Below are 26,183 nucleotides of genomic sequence, written 5' to 3'. Positions count from 1 at the left end.
TGCTGAAGTTGCTTATCAGCTTAAGGAGCTTTTGGGCTGAGATGATGGGGTTTTCTAAATATACAATCATGTCATCTGCAAACAGAGACAATTTGACCTCCTCTTTTCCTAATTGAATACCCTTTATTTCTTTCTCTTGCCTGATTGCCCTGGCCAGAGCATCCAATACTGTGTTGAATAGGAGTAATGAGAGAGGGCATCCTTGATTTGTGCCAGTTTTCAAAGGGAATGCTTCCAACTTTTGCTCATTCAGTATGATATTGGCTATGGGTTTGTCATAAATAGCTCTTATTATTTTGAGATATGTTCCGTCAATACCTAGTTTATTAAGTGTTTTTAGCCTGAAATGGTGTTGAATTTTTTTTGAAGGCCTTTTCTGCATCTATTGAGACAATTATGTGGTTTTTGTTGTTGGTTCTGTTTATGTGATGGGTTACATTTACTGATTTGCATATGTTGAACCAGCCTTCCATCCCAGGGATGAAACCAACTTGATGGTGCTGGATAAGATATTTGATGTGCTGCTGGATTCAGTTTGCCAGTATTTTATTGAGGATTTTCGCATCAATGTTCATCAGGGATGTTGGCCTGAAATTTTCTTTTTTTGTGTGTTTCTGGCAGGTTTTGGTATTAGGATGACGCTAGCCTCATAAAATGAGTTACGAAGGAGTCCCTCTTTTTCTATTGTTTGGAATAGTTTCAGAAGGAATGGTACTAGCTCCTCTTTGTACCTCTGGTAGAATTTGGCTGTGAATCTGTCCAGTCCTGGATTTTTTGTTTAGTAGGCTAATAATTACTGCCTCAATTTCAGAACTTGTTATTGGTCTATTCAGGGATTTGACTTGTTCCTGGTTTAGTCTTGGGAGGGAGGGTGTATGTGTCTAGGAATTTATCCATTTCTTCCAGATTTTCTAGTTTATTTGTGTAGAGGTGTTTATAGTATTCTCTGATGATAGTTTGTATTTCTGTGGGATCAGTGGTGATATCCCCTTTTTCATTTTTTATTGTATCTATTTGATTCTTCTCCCTTTTCTTCTTTATTAGGCTGGCTAGTGGTCTATCTATTTTGTTAATCTTTTCAAAAAACAAGTTCTTGGATTCATTGATTTTTTTGAAGGGTTTTTCGTGTCTCTGTCTCCTTCAGTTCTGCTCTAATCTTAGTTATTTCTTGTCTTCTGCTAGCTTTTGAATTTGTTTGCTCTTGCTTCTCTAGTTCTTTTAATTGTGATGTTAGGGTGTCAATTTTAGATCTTTCCCACTTTCTCCTGCATGCATTTAGTGCTATAAATTTCTCTCTAAACACTGCTTTACCTGTGTCCCAGAGATTCTGGTACGTTGCGTCTTTGTTCTCATTGGTTTCAAAGAACCTATTTATTTCTGCCTTAATTTTGTAATTTATCCAGTAGTCATTCAGGAGCAGATTGTTCAGTTTCCATGTAGTTGTGTGGTTTTGAGTGAGTTTCTTAATCCTGCATTCTAATTTGATTGCACTGTGGTCTGAGAGACTGTTTGTTATGATTTCCATTCTTTAGCATTTGCTGAGGAGTGTTTTACTTCCAATTATGTGGTCAATTTTACAATAAGTGCTATGTGGTGCTGAGAAGAGTGTATATTCTGTTGATTTGGGGTGGAGAGTTCTGTAGATGTCTATTAGGGCTGCTTGGTCCAGAGTTGAGTTCAAGTCCTGAATATCCTTGTTAATTTTCTGTCTCGTTGATCTAATATTGACAGTGTGGTGTTAAAGTCTCCAACTATTATTGTGTGGGAGTCTAAATCTCTTTGTAGGTCTCTAAGAACTTGCTTTATGAATCTGGGTGCTCCTGTATTGGCTGCATATATAGATTTAGGATAATTAGCTCTTCTCATTGCATTGATCCCTTTACCATTATGTAATGCCCTTCTTTGTCTTTTTGATCTTTGTTGGTTTAAAGTCTGTTTTATCAGAGACTAGGGTTGCAATCCCTGTATTTTTTTTTTTCTTTCTTTCCATTTGCTTGGTAAATATTCCTCCATCCCTTTATTTTGAGCCTATGTGTGTCTTTGCACATGAGATGGGTCTCCTGAATACAACACACCAATGGGTCTTGACTCTTTATCCAATTTGCCAGTCTGTGTCTTTTAATTGGGGCATTTAGGCCATGTAAATTTAAAGTTAATATTGTTATGTGTGAATTTGATCCTGTCATTATGAATCTAGCTGGTTATTTTGCACATTAGTTGATGCAGTTTCTTCATAGTGTTGATGGTTTTTTCATTTTGGTATGTTTTTGTAGTCACTGGTACTGGTTTTTCCTTTCCATATTTAGTGCTTCCTTCAGGAGCTCTTAGAAGGCAGGCCTGGTGGTGACAAAGCCTCTCAGCATTTGCTTGTCTGTAAAGGATTTTATTTCCCCTTCACTTACGAAGCTTAGTTGGGCTGGATATGAAAATCTGGGTTGAAAATTCTTTTCTTTAAGAATGTTGAATATTGGCCCCTACTCTCTTCTGGCTTGTAGGGTTTCTGCAGAGAGATCTGCTGTTAGTTTGGTGGGCTTCCCTTTGTGGATAACCTGACCTTTCTGTCTAGCTGCTCTTAACATTTTTTCCTTCATTTCAACCTTGGTGAATCTGACGATTATGTATCTTCAGCTTGCTCTTCTCAAGGAGTATCTTTGTGGTGGTCTCTGTATTTTCTGAATGTTGGCCTGTCTTGCTAGGTTGAGGAAGTTCTCCTGGGTAATATCCAAGTTGGATAATTTCCAACTTGGTTCCATTCCCCGCATCACTTTTTGGTACACCAATCAAATGTAGGTTTGGTCTTTTCACATAGTCCCATATTTCTCGGAGGCTTTGTTCATTCCTTTTCATTCTTTTTTCTGTAATATTGTCTTCACACTTTATTTAATTAAGCTGATCTTTCATCTCTGATATCCTTTCTTCTGCTTGATCAATTCGGCTATTGATACTTGTGTATGCTTCACAAAGTTCTCATGCTGTGTTTTTCAGTTCCATCACATCACTTATGTTCTTCTCTAAACTGGTTATTCTAGTTTGCAGTTCCTGTAACCTTTTATCAAGGTTCTTAGCCTCTTTGCACTGGGTTAGAACATGCTCCTTTAGCTCAGAAGAGTTTATTAACCCCCTCTGAAGCCTACTTCTGTCAATTCATCAAACTCATTCTCCGTCCAGTTTTGTTCCCTTGCTGGCGAGGAGTTGTGATCCTTTGAAGGGGAAGAGGCATTCTAGTTTTTGGAATTTTCAACCTTTTTGTGCTGGTTTTTCCTCATCTTTGTGGATTTATCTACCTTTGATCTTTAATGCTGATGACCTTCGGATGGGGTTTTTGCATGGATGTCGTTTTTGTTGATGTTGGCATTATTGCTTTCTGTTTGTTAGTTTTCCCTCTAAGAGTCAGGCCCCTCTGCTGCAGGTCTTCTGGATTTTGTTGGAGGTCCACCCCAGACCCTCTCTGCCTGGGTACCACCAGCAGAAGTTGCAGAACAGCAAAGATTGCAGCCTGCTCCTTCCTCTGGAAGCTTCATCCCAGAGGGACACCCACCAGATGCCAACTGGCGCTCTCCTGTATGAGGTGTCTGTCAACCCCTGCTGGGAGGTGTCTCCAAGTCAGGAGGCACAGGTGTCAGGGACTCACTTGAGGAGGCATTCTGTCCCTTAGCAGAGCTCGAGCACTGTGCTGGGAGATCCATTGCTGTCTTCAGAGCTGGCAGGCAGGAACATTTAAGTCTGCTGAAGCTGCACTCACAGATGCCATTTCCCCCAGGTGTTTTGTCCCAGGGAGATGGGAGTTTTACCTATAAGCCCCTGACTGGGGCTGCTGCCTTTCTTTCAGAGATGCCCTGCCCAGAGAGGAAGAATCTAGAGAGGCAGTCTGGCTACAGTGGCTTTGTGGTGCTGAAGTGGGTTCTGCCTAGTCCAAACTTCCTGGTGGCTTTATTTACACTGAGTGGAAAACCGCCTACTCAAGCCTCAGTAATGGTGGATACCCGTCCCCCACACCAAGCTCGAGTGTCCCAGGTGGACTCAGTCTGCTGTGCTGGCAGCAAGAATTTCAAGCCAGTGGGTCTCAGCTTGCTGGGCTCTGTGGAAGTGGGATCTGCTGAGCAAGACCACTTGGCTCCTGACTTCAGCTCCCTTTCCAGGGGATGAACAGTTCTGCCTCTCTGGGGTTTCAGGCGCCACTAGGGTACGAACCAAAAAACACCCTGTAGCTAGCTCAGTGTCTGCCCAAATGGCCGCCCAGTTCTGTGCTTGAAACCCGGGGCCCTGGTGGTGTAGGCACCCAAGGGGATCTCCTGGTCTGCGGGTGCAAAAGCCATGGGAAAAGTATAGTATCTGGGTCAGATATCACCGTCCCTCATGGCTTCCCTTGGCTGGGGAAGGGAGTTCCCTGACCCCTTGTGCTTCCTCAGTGAGGCAGCACCCCACCCTGTTTCTGCTCACCCTCCATGGGCTGCACCCACTGTCTAACCAGTCCCAGTGAGATGAACTGGGTACCTCAGTTGGAAATGTAGAAATCACCCACCTTCTGCATTGGTCTCACTGGAAGCTGCAGACCACAGTTGTTCCTATTTGGCCATCTTGCCCTGGACCCCCCAGCACCATTTATTAAACAGGGAATTCTTTTCCCATTGCTTTTTTTTATCAGGTTTGTTGAAGATCAGATGGTTGTAGATATGTGTGGTCTTATTTGAGTTCTCTATCCTGTTCCATTGATCTGTGTCTGTTTTGGTACCAGTACCATGGGCATAGTATGTCTTAAATCAGTGTCATGAAAGATTATGAAATTAGCATTTACCTCCCAATTTAAGTCCATTGTTTTATTACTTTTGTAATACATAATTTTGTCCTGAAACAATAATTTCCACAGTTGGATCTTAATATTTACTATCAATACTTTTACTAGGATTTCTTTATTGTTTGTTTCATGCCCCCCCATTTTTGTTTGTTTGTTTTGTTTTGAGATGGACTCTCGCTCTGTCACCCAGGCTGGAGTGCAGTGGCACGATCTCGGCTCACTGCAACCTCTGCCCCCTGGGTTCAAGTGATTCCCCTGCCTCAGCCTCCCAAGTAGCTGGGACTACAGGCATGTGCCACCAAGTCCAGCTAATTTTTTGTATTTTTAGTAGAGATGGGGTTTCATCATGCTAGCCAGGATGGTCTCCATCTCCTGACCTCATGATCCGCCCACCTCAGCCTCCCAAAGTGCTGGGATTACAGGCATGAGCCACTGCACCCCGGCCTGCCCCACCTATTTTTTTATGGCTGCTTTTTTCTTTTTTTCCTCAACTTTACTAAATTGTAAATAATGAAAAATGGTATACATTTACAGTGTATAGCATGATGGTTGGATATATGTACATATTGTGAAATGATTACCCCAATCAAGCTCATCCATCACCTCACATGGTTATCCTTTTTTTTGTTTGCGGTGAGAACGTTGAAGGTACCTTAAGTCTTAGCAATTTTCAAGTATATAATACGTTATTATTAACTATAGTCAGGCTATACAGTAGATCTCAAGGGCATATTCTTCCTTTAGAACTGAAACTCTGTACCCTTTAACCAACATCTCCCATCTCACTCCCCATCCCCAGCCCCTGGCAACCACCATTCTTCTCTCTGCTTCTATGAGTTCGACTTTTTCACATTCTACATATAAATGAAATCATGTAGTATTTGTCTTTCTGTGCTTAGCTTATTTCACTTAGCATAATGTCCTCCAGGTTCATCCATGTTGTCATAAATGACAGGATCTCCTTCTTTGTTAAGGCTGAACAGTATTCCATTGTGTATATAAATACTACATTTTCTTTATCCATTCACCGATTGATGGAGCCTAAGGTTGGTTCCATATCTTGACTATTATAAATAATGCTGGAGTGAACATGGAAATGCAGATATCTCTTTAACATACTCACTTCATTTCCTTTGGATGTGTATACACAGTAGTGGAATTTCTAGATCACATGATAGTATTTTTAATTTTCTGAGAAACCACCCTACTATTTTCCAAAATGGCCATACTAATTTACATTCCCACCAGCAGTGTACAAGGATTCCCTTTCCTCCACATCCTTGCCAGAGATCATTTTTGTTCCTTGTAAAGCCCTTTTTATCACAGGGGTTCTGTATTGGGATGTGACAATTGCTACTTCCTTTGCCACTTTCCCCCTGCTTCACCTCCAGCAGTAGTATTCCTCAGGCTAGGTAGTAGACAAGAAAAATTGTAGAAACATGATGTATCCATCAGTTCTGCCTCCCCTGTTATTAAGTCAGGATTTTTAATTATTTTAATTATTATCCTAATTATTAATAGGGTCTCTGTGGAGATATTTTCTGCTTCTACCTCACCCTGACCAGTACATACTTCTGCACTCAAGACTCTAAAGTATCTCTGAGGAGGTCTTCCAGAACATCGACCTCTAGGGAAATCTTTATCCTTTCTGAAGCCTGAGGAGGCTTCAGAATCCTCCCTTATGTTGGTCCAACTTGCACAGCACTTGGCAGACATTCTACATTGTGTATAGTTTGGGAGTCATAGGCATTTTCTTCTTTAATTGATGATGGCATTTTAAAAATCTATATTTTGTTCTTTTTGTTGTTTTCTGGTTTGCAAGGACAGGTACTGAGATAAGAATGGTTTTACATTTGATTTTTTGTCAGAATCTCTTTTGGCATTAGATCATATTTTTAATTCCTGATATCGGATACTTACCATCAGAATATATGCGCTATTTAATGGAATCTAATAAAGCTTTTCTGAAAATATTGCTCATCATTACCTTATAACTTGTACTTTGTGTGGTATTTCCATACAAAATATTTGCATGTTTTTGTTTTGGTATTGTTTCTAGTGGCGGGTATAGTCTGACTAATATATAACTTAATGAATAGAGTGAGATGGTTTACAGTTGAAGTGTTTTTTTCCCTAAAATTAAGAACTTCAGGACTTTTCTTGTGAGTGTTATAGTCAGATTTCCTTTTTTAAAAAAAAAGTTACCATCTTCACTCACTTATTTCAATGATTATTTTAAACTTTTGCCGAGTCCTCAGTACTGCCAGATTGCACCCACTCCACCACCTGCCCATGTCATTCTGAGAATGTAGCTTTGCCTTCTGTTTTGTAGAGTAAGAAAGAACCAATTTGTGAAAACCAACTCAGGCTCCAAACCCTGAAACACAAACTTACCTGTATCCTAACTCATCCTTGGCTTCTTATATTTATTTAGTGACATTCAGTCTTGTCCAAGGTTATTTCTACCTCTTGCAGTCTAGATGCTATCGGTTCCCTCCTCCTCAGGGACCTCATTCCATCTACTGTTCTTTTTCTCTCTTGTATTTGAAGTCTTCTTCTCTCCATTGGTTTACAGCTCCACCACTTACTAACTGTGTTACTTTGAGGAATTGCTTAACCCTTCATAGTCCTGCTTTCATAATTTCCTTATTTGTAAAACGAGGACATCAGGAAAAACTATTTTGCAGGATTGATGTAAAGACTAGAGATATGGTATACAAGGTTCTTTGTATAGTGCCCAGCACCTTGTAAGAGGCAATATTATCCTGTGACACACACTCCCACCAGTTCCCTAATTTTCTGCTACCTTTCAAAGCCAAGCTTCTAGAAAAAGTAGTTTACATTCAGAATTTCTGCTACTTCACTACCCATTCACTCCTCACCTGCTGAAGTCTACTTCATTACCTTTCTGCTGAGGCTGCATTGGGTAAAGGTCCTCAATGACTTTCTAACCGACACAAACTTTCCTTTCTTTTTAATCTTATTTGACCTCCCAGAGACATTGTACCTACTCTCTAAAACTCTTCCTACCCTTGGTTTCCATAATACTACTCTCTTCTGGCAATGCTTTTACCTCCTTTTGTTTTCCTTTTTAAGCAGATTTCATATTTGGTTCTCCATTCTTTCACCACATATACTCACTCTGATGTTATCATCCATAGCCATATATCTAGCCCCAGTCTCACTCCTGAGTTTTAGACTGCACTATCCACTATAATAGCCACTAGCCACATGTGGCAATTGAGCACTTGAAATGTGGTAAGAGAGAATTGAGATGTCCCCTAAGTGTAAAATACATACTGGGTTTTCAAGACACAGCATGAAGAAAGAATGTAAAACATCTTGCTAATGTTTAAATTGATTGTACTTTTATATGATAATATTTAATATGTATTAGTTTAAATAAAAGACATTATTAAAAATTAATTCAACCTTTTTTTTTTTACTTTTCTAACATGACAATGGGAAAATTTTAAATAACATATGTAGCTCACATTATATTTCTATTTGACAGTGCTGGTCTAGAGCCACATCTATCAACAGTATACCTCTACTAGAATTCCTACAAATACCACAAATTTTGTATATCACAAACCTAACTCCTTCTCTCCAACCCCTCACACACAATTACATGAGTATTGAGCTTTCCTTGTATTCTATATTCCAGTGAATGGTACCACCATCTGCTGGACAAGCCATAACTGCATTTACATAATCTCTTCCCTTGCCTATTGTATCCCTATATGTGTCTATAGAACTTATGATCATTCTGACTACTATTTCCCTCATCAGATTATAAGTTAATTCATTATATTAACTCATCAGATTATAAAATTAAACATAAGGGAATGTGTTTTTAACTGTTTCTACATTGTATAGTTAGATGATTAGTATATTGTAAATGCTGAGTAAATATTTTGAATTAATAAATGAAAGGTGATATTTTTTTCTCTCTTTTTTTGTAATAGCCTTATTCTGATCATGGAGTTCAAGCAACATATCACCAGGTTTATGCTCCAAGTGCCATCAGTATGCCTGCACCTGTGATGCAGCCTGAACCAATTAAAGTAAGAAGTTTGTTTTGACTTTTTACTTTGTATTTCTTCCATTGTATTTCAAGTTTTCCAACTTTCTCTTCTAGAAAGGAACAACTTTGGATATTTACGTCATATTTGTGATCAGAAGTACAGAATTAGCAAATTCTTTCGTGTGAAGGAAACATAATCCTAAATTAACTATAATGGTCATTTTTGTATTTGTTGTGGTAACATATGCAACTTAAAATTTTTCTATTTCAACCATTGTTAAGTGTGCAATTCAGTGGCATTAATTACTTTCACAATGCTATGCAACCATCACCATTGTTTCCAAACCTTTTCCTCACCCCAGGTTGAAACTCTGCACTCATTAAGCAAAAACTCCTCCTTCGTGCTTCTTCCCAACCCCTAGTCCCTGGTAACCTGTAATCTATATTCTATCTATATGAATTTGCCTATTCTAGATATTTAATATACAGTACTCTGATTTTTATTATCTATGTTGATGACATGTGACATTTATGGGGAGATGAAAACAATTGATGATCTCCTCTTCCAGTTTGGGAATCATATTCATGCCTTCTTAGTCAGATTTAGGCCAAAGAATTATAATCTAGTTATACCCATGTATATCCTCAATATATTTTGACTATCTACTATGTAGCAGGGAATTCTTCCTATTCCCTCATGAACAAGTTTCTTAGTGAAACTCTTGTATCATCCCTTTAAGGAAATGAACTTTATCTGCAGTAAAGAGCAACTGTTGAGATGGTAATATGAATTCTGTATACAGTGTACTTTGGTGAGGAAGATAGGTGTAGTCTTTGCATTAAAATAATGGATATTAGCTATTTCACACTCATATTTATGTTCTGGCCCATCCTATGTGTTGAACTCAATACCAAGACAGTCTACTTTAAGGAACCTCCTGATCTTCTCGTGTCCCTTCACCCCATTACCACTCACCGCCATTACCACTCACTGCATCCCTTCATTGACTTTACCACTATACACCAAACATGAAATAAAACAATAATTTTGACATATTGTCAAAACCTATAGTGTTACTAAACATTACTTATAGAGGCTTCATTTTTAGTATTGTTAGAATATCTAAAACAAACTTCTTCTGTCATTAACATTTACTCCAAATATACTTCTGCGGAAATGGCTGATATTGCTGTGCCATATTATGTAAGTGATAGTTATTTTCGGTTACTGAGAGAGAGCTGTATCATAAGTGATGGAAATTGTATAATGTATACAATTATACAAACTGAATAATTTGAATAGAGGACGGAGTGGTGGGTGGTATTTGGATAGGAGAAATTTCCAAAGGATGTTAATGTTAAACGTTCTTAAAATTTAATTCTTCTAGCTTAAGAGTATATATTTCTCTAAATTTTCTTAGATCTGTGATTAGGTAACATCAGAAATTGTACGGAGAAACTGGTGTCTTACTCTTCAATATAGTCATATAAAGATTATCAATTCTGGCCAAGTGTGGTGGGTCATGCCTGTAATCCCAGCACTTTGGGAGGCCAAGGTAGGAGGATTGCTTGAAGCCAGGAATTTGAGACCATAGTGAGACCCTGCCTCTACAAAATAAAAATTTTTAAAACCAGCCGGGCATGGTGGTGCACCCCTATAGTGCTAACTACTCAGGAGGCTGAGGCAGGCTGATCACTTGAGCCCAAAGGTTCAAGGTTACAGTGAGCTATGATCACGCCATTGCATTCTAGTCTGGGCAACAGAGTGGGACCATGTATATCTCTAAAATTAAAAAATAATAATAATTACCAATTCCTTTTTTGTTAGAGATAAAAAAAAAATAGACTTCTAAAGTCAAAACTGAAACACAAGACAATTATGTAGAATTTTGTGTTTCTCATTTTTACTTTTTAAGGTTAAATGTTCTATGCATTTTATACTCAATATTTTTCTTTAGGTGATTTAGTGACCCTCAATACAAAATGATGCCCCACTCAGAGACAGAAACTCCAAAACCACTTCTGTAGTTTTCTAGAACTGTATAATGCTGTAGAAATGCTTTAATATGCATGTATTACTATGTGGCAAATTATCTATTTTTATTTATAGTGCATTTGTATTATAACATGGAAATCTTAATATACAAATGTTGTTCTACATTATGAAACAATCTTTTTCTAGAACATATTACTAATATTAAAATATTAGTGAATGACATTTGAAACATTAGCCTTTTTTTACTTCCAATGCAAATTTTCTCTAGTACCAAAAATCTTGGTGACTTTTAAAATAGAAAGGTGGAAATATTCTTTGGAAGAGTTGTTGTTTTTATAAGTGTAAAATTCATTTTTAAAACTCTAATGATTACAACTTTATGAATGTTAATTGAGGATATCCCAAAGTAGGAATTTCAGATGTCAAAACTATCTTGAAGCAACAAATCTATTCCATAAAATAGAAACCTTATGCAGAGTTCGAAGCACAAGTCTAACTGCTGTGAAGTACTATTTACCAGAAATTACTCATTGACTGTAAACCACAGCCTACATACTCTGTCAAATCAAATACAAAAATGAATAAATACAAAACAGACCAATATAGAGGTAACTAGATAAATATGATACTAATTAGGGCCATCATTCCCTAATTCAGCAGTAACATCTCACACAGAAACAAGTTTTAGGCCATGTGTGGTAACTCACACCTGAACCCCAGCACTTTGGGAGGCCAAGGCAGGAGGATCACTTGAGCCAGGAGTTTGAGGCCAGCCTGGCAGTATGGCAAGATCCCATCTGTAATTTTGAAAAAGAAAAAAAAGAGAATTAAGTTTTAAAGTCAAAAAAAGCAAAACCACATAACATCAAAATTATCCCACTGAATTAGACTAGGAAGGAACAAAAGGGAAATCTGTATTTCTGGGTATATGAACTATTATGTTTCTAAGATAAATACCAAATCCCAAGGTATGAAGGGTATGAGTGGAGAATTCTAAAGTGTTTCGGTTTTCTTACAGTGTTTTTACATTTTTGCATTAATATAAGTATCTAATAAAATTGTTCTCATATGGATTAAATTCAATGTGTATTTTATTTAACTCCCATGTCTACTAACAATCGATGAAAACATACAGCTATTAAGGATCATATTTAACCACTTGCCCAGGCTATAAGGAATTTCTTCTAGTTAAAGTACTGATTGGACTTAAATGAAAAACACAAGTAGTGGTCTACAAAGTGTGATTCAGAAATAAATTGGAGAGGGATCTGAACTACTACCACTATCTGCTTCTAGTTCAGAGGCCCGGAGCATGCACTTACCTAAAAATTAGCAACTATCTCTACTTTACAAAAAGATTCCACTACCAGTATCTTTTTCCCAACCATTTCCTCATTTGAGTATCATTAATACTTCTTATAAATCAATTTAGAGACTAAAATTGTGTTGTATTCTGAAAAACCTAGGAAGGACAAGTATAAAGCAATGTAATCTAGAGAGCAGAGGCAGGAAAAGCTGGTGCTTTGTAGCTCTGAATATATAAGGAGGGTATAAATTTTCATGTATGCTATACATAGTCAAACAATAGACAGCCTCAGATTCTCTAGAATAAGTTTTTTACTCATAAAGAATGAAGCAGGAGAGCAATAAATGCTCATCCACTTAGACATTAGAAATTGTGTAGGTTCTGGGTCCACCAAGCCTCTTTTTTGATGTAAATCTAAAAGAGGGGACATAGCACAGTAAGGAGAATCAAGTGTTTGTGACACCAGTTCTAATTGTCATGGGTAGATTGCCATTCAAGGATGAGTAAACAGAAAAGTATATATTTATATTATATGGATTCTGTGAAAAAAAAATTGAATATGGCACTACATTGAAGGCAAGGATGAATAGTATAAATATGTATATAAGAACATATGTATGAGAGGAAATTAAATATAATTTTTAAGATATATCCCATGTTCTCAGTAATAGATCTTTTAAAAACAATTGCAAACTGAAAAATAGGAAAAATGAAATGGTTGCTGGCTAGTGTAAGAAAATACTGCCCAAAAACCATTGACATGATGGAAAGAATCATATTTGCCTTTGTCATAATGGGCCAGTAGTCACATAAGAAAATGAAACCCTTGATAGAGAAGGATATTTTTAATTCTTCCAGAAAGTAAAAGACAATAACATGAAAGATGAAATGATGAGATAAAATGCTAGAATAGAGAGAGCAGAGAGACAGGTGCAACCAAAAAATAGTAATTCTCAAGAAAAGAATACAGAATAAATGGAACAAAAAGAATGTGCAGAAATTTTAACAGCAAAACAAAAACACTGTGACTTGAATTTACAAATCAAAAAAGAATTCATCATGCCTCAAGCAAAATTAATGAGAGGCAACCCATGCATAGATATCCTGGCAGTTATCTTTCCCCCATCATCCCATCTCATCAAATGTCCTTGGCCTTTTAACCTGTTTTTTAACATTTTACTTTAAAATAATTTTACACTTACAGAAAGGTTGTAAAAATAATACATAGAGTTCATGTATCTCTTCACTCAACTTCTAATTTTAACAGCTTACATAATCGAAACAATTAGCAAAACCAAGAAATTAGCATTCATAAAGTACTATTAAGTAAACTACAGACCTATTAAGTAAAGTACAGACTTCACCATTTTTTTCACTTATGTTCTTTTTCTGTTCTAGGATCTAATCTAAGATCCTACATTAATTTGTCATGTCTCCTTATTCTCTACCAATCTGTGGTATTTACATAGTCTTTTATTGTCTTTCATGACCTTGATTCTTTTTTAAAAAACTGATTATTTTGTAGAACACTCTTCACTTTGAGTTTTGCCTATGTTTTCTCTTAATTAGATAAAGGTTATGAATTTGGGACAATAATATCACAGAGGTGATATGCCCTTATCAGTGTGTCATATTAGGGGATATGAGATGCCAATATGTCTAATTACTGGCAGTGTCAACTTTAGTCACTTTAAGCTTAAAAAGTAACTTGCCCACAGTAGCATAGTTGAGTAAGTGGCAGATCCAGGATTCTAATCCAAGCATGCTTTCTACCATGGAGAAAAAGTTAGCCGGTCTCTTAAATCCTCGCAGTGAAGAACCCTGACAAACCATGCACAAAGAACTTCCCATTAGGATTTTAGTGCGTCCCTCTTAACTGTGAACATGCAGCCCGTTAGAAGAAAACCTCTAGAGTGAGAGAACAAAATAAACAGAAAAAAAGAAATTCATAAGAAACATACAATGCAGGGAGCAGAAGAAAATGTCAAAGAAACTACAATTAATATCCTCTCCGGAATAGGCAAAAACTAATGAGAAGTGGTACATGCATAGACAGCCTGATACTTTTTCTCTCAAACATCTGTCCTTTTAATTTGTTTAGCCTTGCATTTTGAAATAATTTCAGATTTACTGAGAAGTTATAGAAATAATAGGGTTTCTGTATATCCTTCACCTACTTCATCCTTTGGCTAGAGGGCACTGGCACAGGAAATGAACATCAGTACAGTCCTCTAAACTATACACCTTATTCTAAAATGTCACTAGTTTTTTCACTAATGTGATAACTGAAATAAATTATGTGTGAGTTAAATATTAAAGGCAAAAGTTTTCAGAAAGTAGCATCAAAAAAGACTGAGGTGAATAGAGAAAAGATAAAATTAGATTAATCCAAGAAGTCCAATATTTTTTAAATTGGAGAAAGAGGAATAGAGAAAATCATTTGGAGGAAATTATCAATAAATTAATACAAGAAACTTAAGGACAAGAGCCTCTAAATTGAAAGTCTCTAAACTGAAACTCCTAGAAACTTAAGGACAAGAGTCTCTAAATTGAAAGGGCCTACCAACTACTTGCCACGATTACTGCAAAAGACTCACACTAAGGCCAGTTATTTCAGAATGGCAGGAATAATAGAAAAATTCCAAAAGCTTCTAAAGAGAGAAAATAGATCACATTTCCCCTTGATCTTACCCATTTTTTTAAAATAAATTTTACAATAACTTTTACCTCAAATGTATCATATAACCTGGAAATAATTACGTCTCAATGGTTCACTTTGTAAGAATGTTTAGTGTATTTTTTGCAGTAATTTTCTGCTTTCTTTTTCATTATGCAGACTTTAAATAGAATTCTATCAATTTCAGTTAGTTTCTTTGTGTACAACTAAATCAGATAAAATACATTGAGATAAAATTCCATTCCATACATTTTCTTTGCCATTCTTTCTTAAGTACTTTAGACCTTAGGTATATTATTCAAGAACCAGTGTTATTAAAGAGCGTTGTATTTTTTGTTTATATTTAAACTTCAAAATAATAACAAATTTAAAAGTATCTGTACATTGCAGAACACTTTATCTTTGCAGAATAAATTCTTTCTGCAATGGGATATTCCTAACCCAAACTGTAGTAGCTCTTCATTGCAATGTGAAAGTAGCTGCCTATTTCTTCTTGTAAACCTTTAAGGAAGAGTTCTTCATGTCATCCTGGAAATTTAAACCAAGGTTTATTTAAAGGCCTCCTCGTTCAACTTTAAAGTTTGGTCAAATAATTTTTACTTAAAAAATATTTATAGGATATCTCTTCTGTTCCATACTGTCAATTTTGTCTTATTCATATAATGCTTATATGAGCTAGAGATTACCTCAGTTCCCTTTATTTTCGTTTCCTATAATTGACTTTTGGTAAGTTTTTTTTCTCATTTTTGAATGCTGCTCCTTAAGTAAGTTTCTTAAATATAAGGAACGGAAATAAAAAATCAGATCAGTGTGTTTATCCTTCTAATCTGAAAAAAAAAAATGTATCTATTTAATTGGAGGATGATATTACAACTATAGCTAAAATAGGCTAGGCACAGTGGCCCATGCCTGTAATCCCAGCACTGTGGGACGCCAAGGTGGGCAGATCACTTGAGGCCAGGAGTTTGAGACCAGCCTGACCAATGCAGTGAAACCCTGCCTCTACTAAAAATACAAAAAAAATTAGCTGGGCATGGTGGTGCATGCCTGTAATACCAGCAACCCGGGAGGCTGAGGCATGAGAATCACTTGAACCCAGGAGGCAGAGGTTTCAGTGAACCAATATCATGCCACTGCACTCCATCCTGGGTGACAGAGCAAAACTCTGTCTCAAAAAAAAAAAAAAAAAACCAGCTAAAATAAAACTTTACTTAAGGATTTAAGTTATTATTGCCATTTCTGTTACATATTGCTACATACTGTCAAATATGGCAGAATCTTCATGTATTATGGGCCATTAGTTAACTGTATAAATCACATAAATAAGTTGCCCTTCACGTAGAAATAACATACGGGTTCTACCATATGACAAGCCTTAAGTAAGAGCTCATCCTCAGTAGTTCATCAAACGTCCATTGAGCATGACAATTGAAGAATAATTTTGCAGTGCTATAAATACAATTAATAAGACCTTACCCTCAAGATAACTTTCAGCTTTCTTCATGACCTGAGCCCATAATTTTCTTGTAACTTTAACTGTTACTTTAGAATTGTCATTGGCTATTTCCTTTAAATATGGCAAAATTCAGTGCCAACATGTACTTTTTATTGAAACTGGCAGGACCTAAGTTAAATTATCTTGTTTTGGAAAGAAGTAAAAGGAATAAATGAGGGAAATATCAATAGATCTTCTCTAGGATATCAGGTTAAGTTATAAGTACTATAATGTGCATTTCTAAAAATTCTTATGTGAACATTTGTGACTCAAAGGTATCACTTTTCTATTTTGAGATGAATAAATACTATTAGTCAGCAACAAGGCAAGGATGTCCCCTCACCATTTTTTTTCAACTAACAGTAAAACACAGAATAAATACAGATTTAACTTAACCATGGTAGCAAGTGCACAAATACTTATCTTCCTAAATATCTAAACATATGTCTAGTTAATCTTGTTCTTTTAGTCTCAAAAGCACTAGTGTTTTATAGCTTCTTTCTCTCAAGGTTTTTATTAAACTTGTTATTTCTGATTTGTACTTTCATTTAATTAAAGTGAATCCAATATATTTAAGTCTGGTAATAAATTATTCCCACATTATAAAGTTGTCTTAGTTCAGGCTGCTATAACAGCTATATCATAGACTGGGTAGCTTATGCAACGAACATTTATTTCTCAAAGTTTTGGAGACAAAAAGGTTGGAAAGTTCAACACTGAGGTGCTGGGAGGTCTATTATCTGTTAAGGACTGACTTTCTGGTTTGCTGATGTCTGTCTTCTCATTTCTGCAAGGTGAAAAGCAGAGAGAGCAGAAGCAAGCTCTTTCCTGTCTCGTCTTACAAGGGCAGTAATCCCATTCATGAGAGCTCACCCTCATGACCTAATTACCTCCCAAAGATCCCGCCTCCAAATGCCATCACACTGGGGACTGGGCTTTAACATATGAATGTGGCTGGGACACAAACATTCAGTCCATAGCAAGAATATGTTCACCCTATGCTCTTAAAGCACCTTATTAAGGTTTCCTTTCATAGTATATCAGAAGTTCTCAGCCTCAAAATTTCTTTCCAGTCTAGAAAGGTTAAACCAGGGGTCACAAAAGGGCCCAATAGTAAATGTTTTCAGTTTTACAGGCTTAAATACATAGTTGCTATCAAAACTACCCAGCTCTGCCGTTGTAGCATGAAAGTAGCCATAGACATAACAGAAACAATGAGTAAGGCTGTGTTCCAGTAAAACTTAATCTATAAAACAGGTGATGAGCCAGATTTGACCTGCTGTCCATAGTTTTATGACCCTTGAGTTAATCCATTAACAGGTTAATGTATCCTCTTAAAGTATAATATGAAATATAGCATAAATTCATTTGTTATAATTTCATTTTTAATTATATCTTTTAAATCTACCTTTTAGTTTAACATGGATTATCTGACCCTGAGCCTCTGGGCTGTTTTGATATTTACATTTGCCATAAGCCCTTCCTAGCCAAAATACTTAAGTAGGGGGAAAGTGTAAGTAAAAGGTAATTTGAGATATTCATTCATTCCTGTGTAAGGATGAGGATTGATTGATACAGTATTCTGAGTAAATCCTACACTTCTTTTATGGGAAAAATCTTATTGTTTTATTTTCATATCCAATTATGGTTTTCCATTCTTAGTTTGAGCACTTACTTTCCTTGCATTCTGAGTCTATCATTCCTTCTAATTGAACATTCTTTTCTCCTTTTACCTAATGTTTTTTCTTTTCCCTTAGAACCTAGACTACATGGATAGGCAGTGTACTTTTCATGACATAAAATTCCACTTATGACACCTTAATCTCTTACAGAATAGTTTTTTAAACATTCTTTAGATAACATCTTCCTCTACTTTCAGGACATATGTGAGAGCAGGTAGCAGGATTTTGTATTCTACACATCATTAATATTTTTAATTTATCTGTCTTAGAAAGGTGTGGGGAGGAATATAGGGGCATTTGTTTATTCCATATGAAATTATTACATATGAAATTATTTCTTCAATATTGCAATCTATTCAAACTACTCATCTTAAGATAATTACCAAGATATATTTGACAGCTTCTTATTAGCCACATCCCAAGGGTCTTGTGCTAGTCCATGTCCTCTTAAATTTTATTTAATTCAATACTGTCACCTAGCCTGTCCTCCACTTTTATTATTCCTAAGATGTGACTCTCTTTGCCTTCAGTTTGATCTTTCAATGTCTCCTTAAGCAATATATTTCTTCCTCTCTTATCAACTACCTTAATTATAGCACAATTCTCTTTGTCCTCTAAACTGTCTTCCTAAGGGAGTTTTCTAAGTCCATTGTTGTAAAAGAAGTCAAAAACAGTCTTGTATGATCAGAACCCTTGTTCCAGACTGTCTAATGTCAATTTGGCACTGCATCTTCTATGTCTTCTTCATCATTGTCTGGTACTAGTTCAGAAGCAGTCATCTCCATCAAGTTGTCTTTTGTAAATTCCTCTGGTGTAGTGTCTATTAGCTCTTTAATTTTTCTTAAATCTGTATCTTGAAACCATTCAATCCTCCACCATTTTTGCCATATCCATAATCTCTTTCATGATTTCCTTGATTGACTTTGTTGTAAATCCTGTGAAGTTAGGTACAACATCTAGACACAGTTTTCTCCAGTAGGAATTTATTATTTCAGGCTTGATGGTTTTCACAGCTTTTTCTATAACAATGGCATCTTCAATGCTGTAATCCCTCAGACTTGCATGGTGTTCTCTCTTTTGGGGTTCTCTTGCATAGCATTAACAATTCTCTCCATAGAATATCATGTGTAATGAACCTTAGAGGTCCTTATGACCCTCTGTGGTTGAATTAGAGGCATTGTGCTTAGGGACAAGTAGATCACTTTGATGCCTTCAGTGCAAAAGTCTGGCATCTGGTGTTTATGTTTTCCCTTCAAGACTCAGTTATTAGCAGCTTTATAGATAAGGGCAGTACTGATCATAAACCTGACTGCATTTGCACAAAACACTAGAGTTAGCCTCTCCCTTCCTGCCTTAAATCCTAGTGCTTGCTTCTCTTCCTTATTAATAAAGTCTTTTGTGGGGTTTTTTTTGTTGTTGTTGTTTTGTTTTTTGTTTTTTTGACTAAGGCACTTCTGCCTGCATTAAAAACCTGTTTAGGCAGATATCCTTTTTCTTCAGTGATTTTCTTAATGGCATCTTGGAACTCATCTGCTGCCTTTTGGAAGCTGTTTCTCCTGTTATCTTGACATTTTTTTAAGCCAAACCTCTTTCTAAAATTATCAAACCACCTTTTAGAGGCATTACATTATCCAGCTTTAGATCTTTCACCTTCCTTTTGCTTTAAGTTATCATATAATGACTTTGCTTTTTCTCGAATCATATTAGAGTCTATAGGTATGCCTTTCTTACCATAGCAATCCCACATCCACATAAAATCTGCATTTTCCAATACAAGATCAAAAGGTATTATTTTGCAAAAAGTACAAGGTGTTTGTGCCTACTGGCATACTTGCAGCAATGCCTTCATGAATTTCCTTTTTTTTTTTTTTTTTTTTTTTGCAGTGGTCCTTAACACTGGATTCATTTGTCTTGAAATGGTGGGCACCCTCAGCTGCAGATCTTAATCTGCAGTATATATCAAGCAATTCAACTTTTTCTTGTATTGTCATGACTTTGCTTCTTGGGAGCACTTCCTGCATCACTAGTGGCATTTCATAAGGGTTCTATGGTGTTATTCAAGGTTTACAGTATTGCACTAAACACGAGAAATATGCGAAAAGTGAGAGAGATTAAATTTTACTTTGATATGCTATTTACTGGAGAGGTGAACTGCTCACACAGAGATGATTGTCATCACACGGTATTTTGGGCAGACACAACACTTGAGCTCACCATTTGAGCTTACTGCAACAGTAACAGGAAATGGCTATGAAATTTTTACAGTAGTACAGTATGTACTACAGTAATTTTTATGAAGTTATGATATAGTGCTGCATCTTTACATTTGTTTACATTTCTCTCAACTGCAAATGGCACCATGTCTGTGTCTGTGTGTAGAAGTTTTGATAAATTTCAACTTTTTATTAAATATTTGTGTATATTTTATGGTAGTAAATGATAGAATGACCCTACATATATTTTATGCACTCATGACATGCCTAACTTTAAAAGTGCCTTATTAACTTTTTCAATATTTCTGGGCAGTAAAGCTCATCTGTGAGTTTTTTCAAATTGTTGCAAATCTCCAAAGAATTTTCTGATATATTTACTGAAAAAACTTCACATGTAAGTGACCAGGCGCAGTGGCTCATGCCTGTAATTCCAGCACTTTGGGAGGCCAAGGCAGGGGAATCACTTGAGGCCAGGAGTTCAAGACCATCCTGGCCAACATGGCAAAACCTGTCTCTACTAAAAATACAAAAATTAGCCAAGAATGGTGGTACATGAGTGTAATCCCAACTACTCAGGTGGCTGAGGCATGAGAATCGCTTGAGCCCAGGAGGCAGAGGTTGCAGTGAGCTGAGATCATGCCACTGCACTCCAGCATGGGCAAAAGAGTGAGATACTGTCTCAGACAAAAAAAAAAAAAAAAAAACCTTCACACATATTTATTAAGTGCACCCATGCAGTTCAAACCCATGTTGTTCAAGGATCAGCTGTATTAATTTCTCTCTCCACTGCCAAAACCCTTTTCAAAGCTCTATTACTGCCTAATGAGAATACTATATATTTATTTTCTTTTGGTTTTTTTTTGAGACAGAGTCTCACACTGTCGCCTAGGCTGGAGTGCAGTGGAGCGATCTTGACTCACTGCAAGCTCTGCCTCCCAGGTTCAAGTGATTCTCCTGCCTTAGCCTCCTGAGTAGTTGGGACTGCAGGCGCATGCCACCATGCCCAGCTAATTTTTGTATTTTTAGTAGAGACAGGGTTTCACTATATTGGCCGGGCTAGTCTCGAACTCCTAACCTCAGGTGATCCACCCACCTCGGCCTCCCAAATTGCTGGGATTACAGTCATGAGCCACCGCGCCCAGCCCGGGATTACTATATATTTCTTCAAGACTTCTACATCTTCACTTTCCATCTTTTAGTCATGCATAAAATCTGAATTTAGTTTTTTATCTGACATTAATTTTTCCCCTATTATCACTCTTATCAACTTTTAGCAACACTCTTACCATTAAATATTATATTCTCTAGCCGGGAGCAGTGGCTCATGCCTGTAATCCCAGCACTTTGGGAGGCCCAGGTGGGTGGATCACCTGAGGTCAGGAGTTCGATACTAACCTGAGCAACACAGTGAAACCCCATCTCTACTAAAAATTCAAAAATTAGCCAGGCATGGTGGCATGCACCTGTAGTCCCAGCTATTCACAAGGCTGAGACAGGAGAATTGCTTGAGCCCGGGAGGCGGAGGTTGCAGTGAGCTGAGATCATGCCACTGCACTCCAGCCTGGGTGACAGAGTGAGACATGTTCTCTCATTTTCCCATATTTATCAACCTAAATTATTCATATATGAATATACTGAAGTTAGCACTGCTCCTTGTTCTCTCTAGCACATTGAGGCTTTAACCAAGTAATTTCACATACATAAAACGGTTTGACTTCATGTATCTCTATTTTCTCCTGAGAGGACCAGTATATACCAGGTTACAGCCAATAACCTCTAAGTAGTTAACTAGGTATGAATGGCTGTGTATTATCATAGTAGATCTAGTCATTCAACAAATGCTTACTGAGCACCTACCTTGTGCTTGCCATTATTCTAGACACTGGGAATACAGTTATGAACATTAGTAAATGGTACTGGACAGTATTAAACAGGCCAGGGAAATCTAGGCCAGTCTGTAGAGTTTGGTTTTAGCAAACCCAACAAATTTGAGCCACTAGAGCCATGCTGTCTCCAATATGGTACCCACTAGCCACATGAGGCTATTGAATTTCAATTTTAAATTAATTTAAATTAAATTAAAAATTCAGTTCCTGAGTTGCAACTAACCACATTTCAAGTGCTAAACGGCCACATGGGACTAGTGGCCACCATACTTAATAGTGTAATCGTAAAACATTCCCATCAACATGGGCCATTCTATTGGACAGTGCTGCTCTAGAGATAGTGGAACAAATATGGAAATTTTTGAGCCTATTCAAAATTTAAAATATGTCTTAGGACAGCATGATTCCCTAAATTAGAAGCTGGCCTAGGCCCAAATTGCCAAAAAGGTAGTAGTAACTAGGTTGATTCTTTGACCCAAACTAGTATTAACAACAACAACAAAAAATCTCAGGATGACACAGGTATATGGAATTCTTCTGAATTACACAGCATAAGTACGTGTATGCCTGTCCTACTTATACCCACTTAAAGGATACTTTTGGGTTTTGGACAACTTTCTTTTTTTTTTTTTTTTTTGAGACAGAGTCTTGCTCTGTCACCCAGGCTGCAGTGCAGTGGCACAATCTCGGCTCACTGCAAGCTCTGCCTCCCGGGTTCACGCCATTCTCCTGCCTCAGCCTCCTGAGTAGCTGGGACTACAGGCGCCCGCCACCACGCCTGGCTAATTTTTTTTTGTATTTTTAGTAGAAACGGGTTTTCACTGCATTAGCCAGGATGGTCTTGATCTCCTGACCTCATGATCCACCCGCCTTGGCCTCCCAAAGTGCTGGGATTACAGGCGTGAGCCACCGCGCCCTGCCAGGGTTTTGGGCAGCTGTCTAAATAACCTCCTGCAAAAAACACTATTCCCCTTTTAAAAACAAGTTTTTAAGACACACCTAATAGAAGGAAATGTTGTAACTCGTAATCTGTGCTGACCCATCCCTCATTTTATTTACTAAACATTTATACTGTAACACTAGACTAGAGATTGTCAAATACAGATTCTAAGCTCTCAGAGAGCAGGGACAAGCTTTTCCTGAGTTCTGGAGCCCTCCTAATTGCTAGCCTCTCACTTTGTAACATTCTAATTTCATTTGTACCAAGGTTCTGCAAATATTTAGTGAATGTTGATTGATGGTCTGCACTCATCTGTTCTAACTTGTGTTTTTTTTTTTTTCCATTCAGTCTTCCTGATCTATATTTTCTCTTTACTTAACAGACAGTGTGGAGCATTCATTATTAAGACAATTGGGCAGCTCTAGTCCAGCTCAACTGATTTCTTGTCCAATGATCCTTGTGTGGCCGAGATCCAGCTTCAACGAACCAGCTAGAAGCTGCGTGTTGTGAAACTTAGTGTTAGTTAATACCTCACCATACTCAGTTATTCCACTATAAACTGTCTAAATTTGATGAAATTTGCTTTTTCAGCTGTTCTACAAAATTATTTAGGTAGATGTGGCATGTTGGTTTTTTATGTGCTAATCTAACTGTAATGACCTTTTCTACAACATGTTTTATCCATTCCATAAATAATAACCACATTGGGAATAGTGAGGTGTCTTTTATTTTCTCTGCTTTGTGTTATTTTTTCTTAACAAACTATTAGATGTTATGTTTCATATTATTTGATATTTATTTTCATATTTAGGATAAGAATCATTTTTAATTATAATACTTTTAATACTTTCATATATTTTACAACAGTATACTATTTAATCTTAATGACTTAATTCTATTTTTGCTTTGCTGTTTTGTCATTTAATATGCTTTTGTCTAATTTTTCATTCATTTGTTACTGTTACTCCTTATTTAATTTTGCATCTGCCATGGTTTTCAGAATCTGAATAGTATTTATACTTCTTTTTTTAATAACATTTTCCAAATATTAGAAATACCATCAACATGATCAATATTCTTGCCTTTTCATGTAATTTGACCATATTAAATTTTTTCTTCAATGTTTGAGACAACATTGAAATATTCCTATAACATAACTTATTTGGTATCAAATTTTATAAAATATGGATCCACCTTTGGAATTTTGATAAAAGAAGGGTTCATCTCTGACATGATCCCATAATATTGACTGAAATTCCACCAAATTAATGTTCTTTGAATGCTTTAATCCTTAAACCTTTTCTTCTTATATGCAACCAATATATTCAATTATATATGTGATTAATTTTTAAAAGGACAATTGTTTTCATAAAATGCAAAACTATTTTTTACACCAAAGGAAAATTTTAGATCCTGATTCTAAATAAAATTTTATAGTAAAAATTGGAAAATAGATGGGAGGGGGAGTCATTCAGTGTTCAAAAGGTATAGAACAAATCACAGGGGTTTTTAATCTCTAAAATTTCTACAGTAGTACAGGAAATATTCCTCTTTACATTCATTTGCAGTTCTTTCACTGACCTCCTAATTTTAGGTGGAGGGGGCAGGGGTGCCATAAAAGTTGATATTCCCCTAATAAATCTATCTCTTTCCTCTCCTGTTTCAACCCCAAATGTATTTCATGCTCAGCAGCAGAAGAAGAAATAATAGGATATAGATCACAAAGGTTTTTCTGGTGAGTCAAATAGGGTGTTTTCTTTTGAAACCGTAATGAATATGTTTGCCATCAAATGGTTTCATGAGAACAGTAGAACCTTATGAATGTATACTAGCATACAAGGATCTCAAGTACATTAATTATTCTCAGTTTTAGGAATGTAAATAGATTAAGTCCCACAATGAAATTTCAAAAGTTTTTGTTCTGTAAGTAAAAAATTACTAACCACTGATGTTCGAGATTTTCTTTTAATAGCACTATCCTTGAGAACCAAAAAGTTTATGTTTTGATTTTCAAATGTTAAACAAGATGCTAAACAAATCCTGGACTGTTAATAAAAATTAATGATGTATTATTGGATAAGGAATTTTGATAATAATTGATACCCAAGTTTGTTTCTTCCACAGCTATATAGATTATATGCATACACATTTATACGTTTATATACATATATAAACACATATATAATCTATACATATGCACTTTCTTAGAATTTAGCTTTGAGAAGCTAATAAAAATTTTGAAGTTTGACAATTGAATAAATGGAGGATATCATTCAGCCTTCTTCATGGCCTAGCTTAATAGCCCAAACATGTTACTTTTTTTTTTAAGAGACAGTCTTGCTCTGGGGCCCAGGTTGGAATGCAGTTATGTGATCATGGCTCACTGTGACCTCAAACTCCTGAGCTCAAGCCATTCTTTCACCTCAGCCTCCCTAGTAGCTAGGATTACAGGTATGTACCACCACACCCAGGTAATGTTTTATTTTTTGTAGAGACAGGGTCTTACTAGGTTCCCCAAGCTGGTCTCAAACTCCTGGGTTCAAGTGATCCTCCTACTTTGGCCATCCAAAGTGCTGAGATTACAGGTGTGAGCCATTGTACCCGGCCCCACACATGTTACTTCTAAAAACAGATAGATTGAGAGAACAAAAATTCTCCTTACATATACTAAGTAAAGCCCATTTTATTTCTTTCTGTTTTGTAGTATATCTATAATAGATAATTTTGAAAATTAAGGTTTTACTTAGGACCCATTTCGAAAGGCCAATCTGAAGAAATTATCTGAAATTCACTGGATGTTAAAATAAAATGGATAATACAGATATTAATACAAGTACCAAAATCACATGGTAATAACTTCGCAGCCTGTTTTCCAAAAGTCTCTAATACAATCAGAGATAGAAGATGGTACCATGTCAAAAGACAAAGAATCTTGGGAAATTAGGCTTTAACTTCTTTTGTCAGCTGATTTCAGAAGGATGGCTTGGAAAGAGGTATGATTTAGTTTATAACAGATTGCTTTATAAATTTCTACTGACAAGAACAGTACAATTATTTTCAAACACATTTATACATGATAACCCCCATATGTAAGAGTGTGTTTCCTGGATTTATGCTACACTTAACTATAAAATAATGATTTGAGGTCACACACAAAAATTCTTTG

General features: G+C 36.4%; 1 protein-coding gene across 4 annotated transcripts in view; it reads left to right on the top strand.

Annotated features, from left to right (window-relative positions):
• Positions 1-25,094, top strand: part of BOLL (boule homolog, RNA binding protein) — a 61,081-nt gene extending 35,987 nt beyond the window's left edge. For all 4 annotated transcript variants that reach the window (XM_073020273.1, XM_073020272.1, XM_007965757.3 and 1 more), the window contains 2 exons: positions 8,764-8,862; positions 23,400-25,094. In XM_073020273.1, coding sequence (XP_072876374.1) covers positions 8,764-8,862; positions 23,400-23,423 — 123 coding nt within the window. In that variant the 3' untranslated portion in view covers positions 23,424-25,094. The remainder of the gene's footprint in view (positions 1-8,763; positions 8,863-23,399) is intronic.
• The last annotated feature ends 1,089 nt before the right edge of the window (positions 25,095-26,183 follow it).

Source organism: Chlorocebus sabaeus, chromosome 10, assembly GCF_047675955.1.
Source record: "Chlorocebus sabaeus isolate Y175 chromosome 10, mChlSab1.0.hap1, whole genome shotgun sequence".
NCBI lineage: Eukaryota > Metazoa > Chordata > Mammalia > Primates > Cercopithecidae > Chlorocebus > Chlorocebus sabaeus.
Note: the sequence above shows the minus strand (reverse complement) of the source record. Positions and strands in the feature narration are given on the sequence as shown.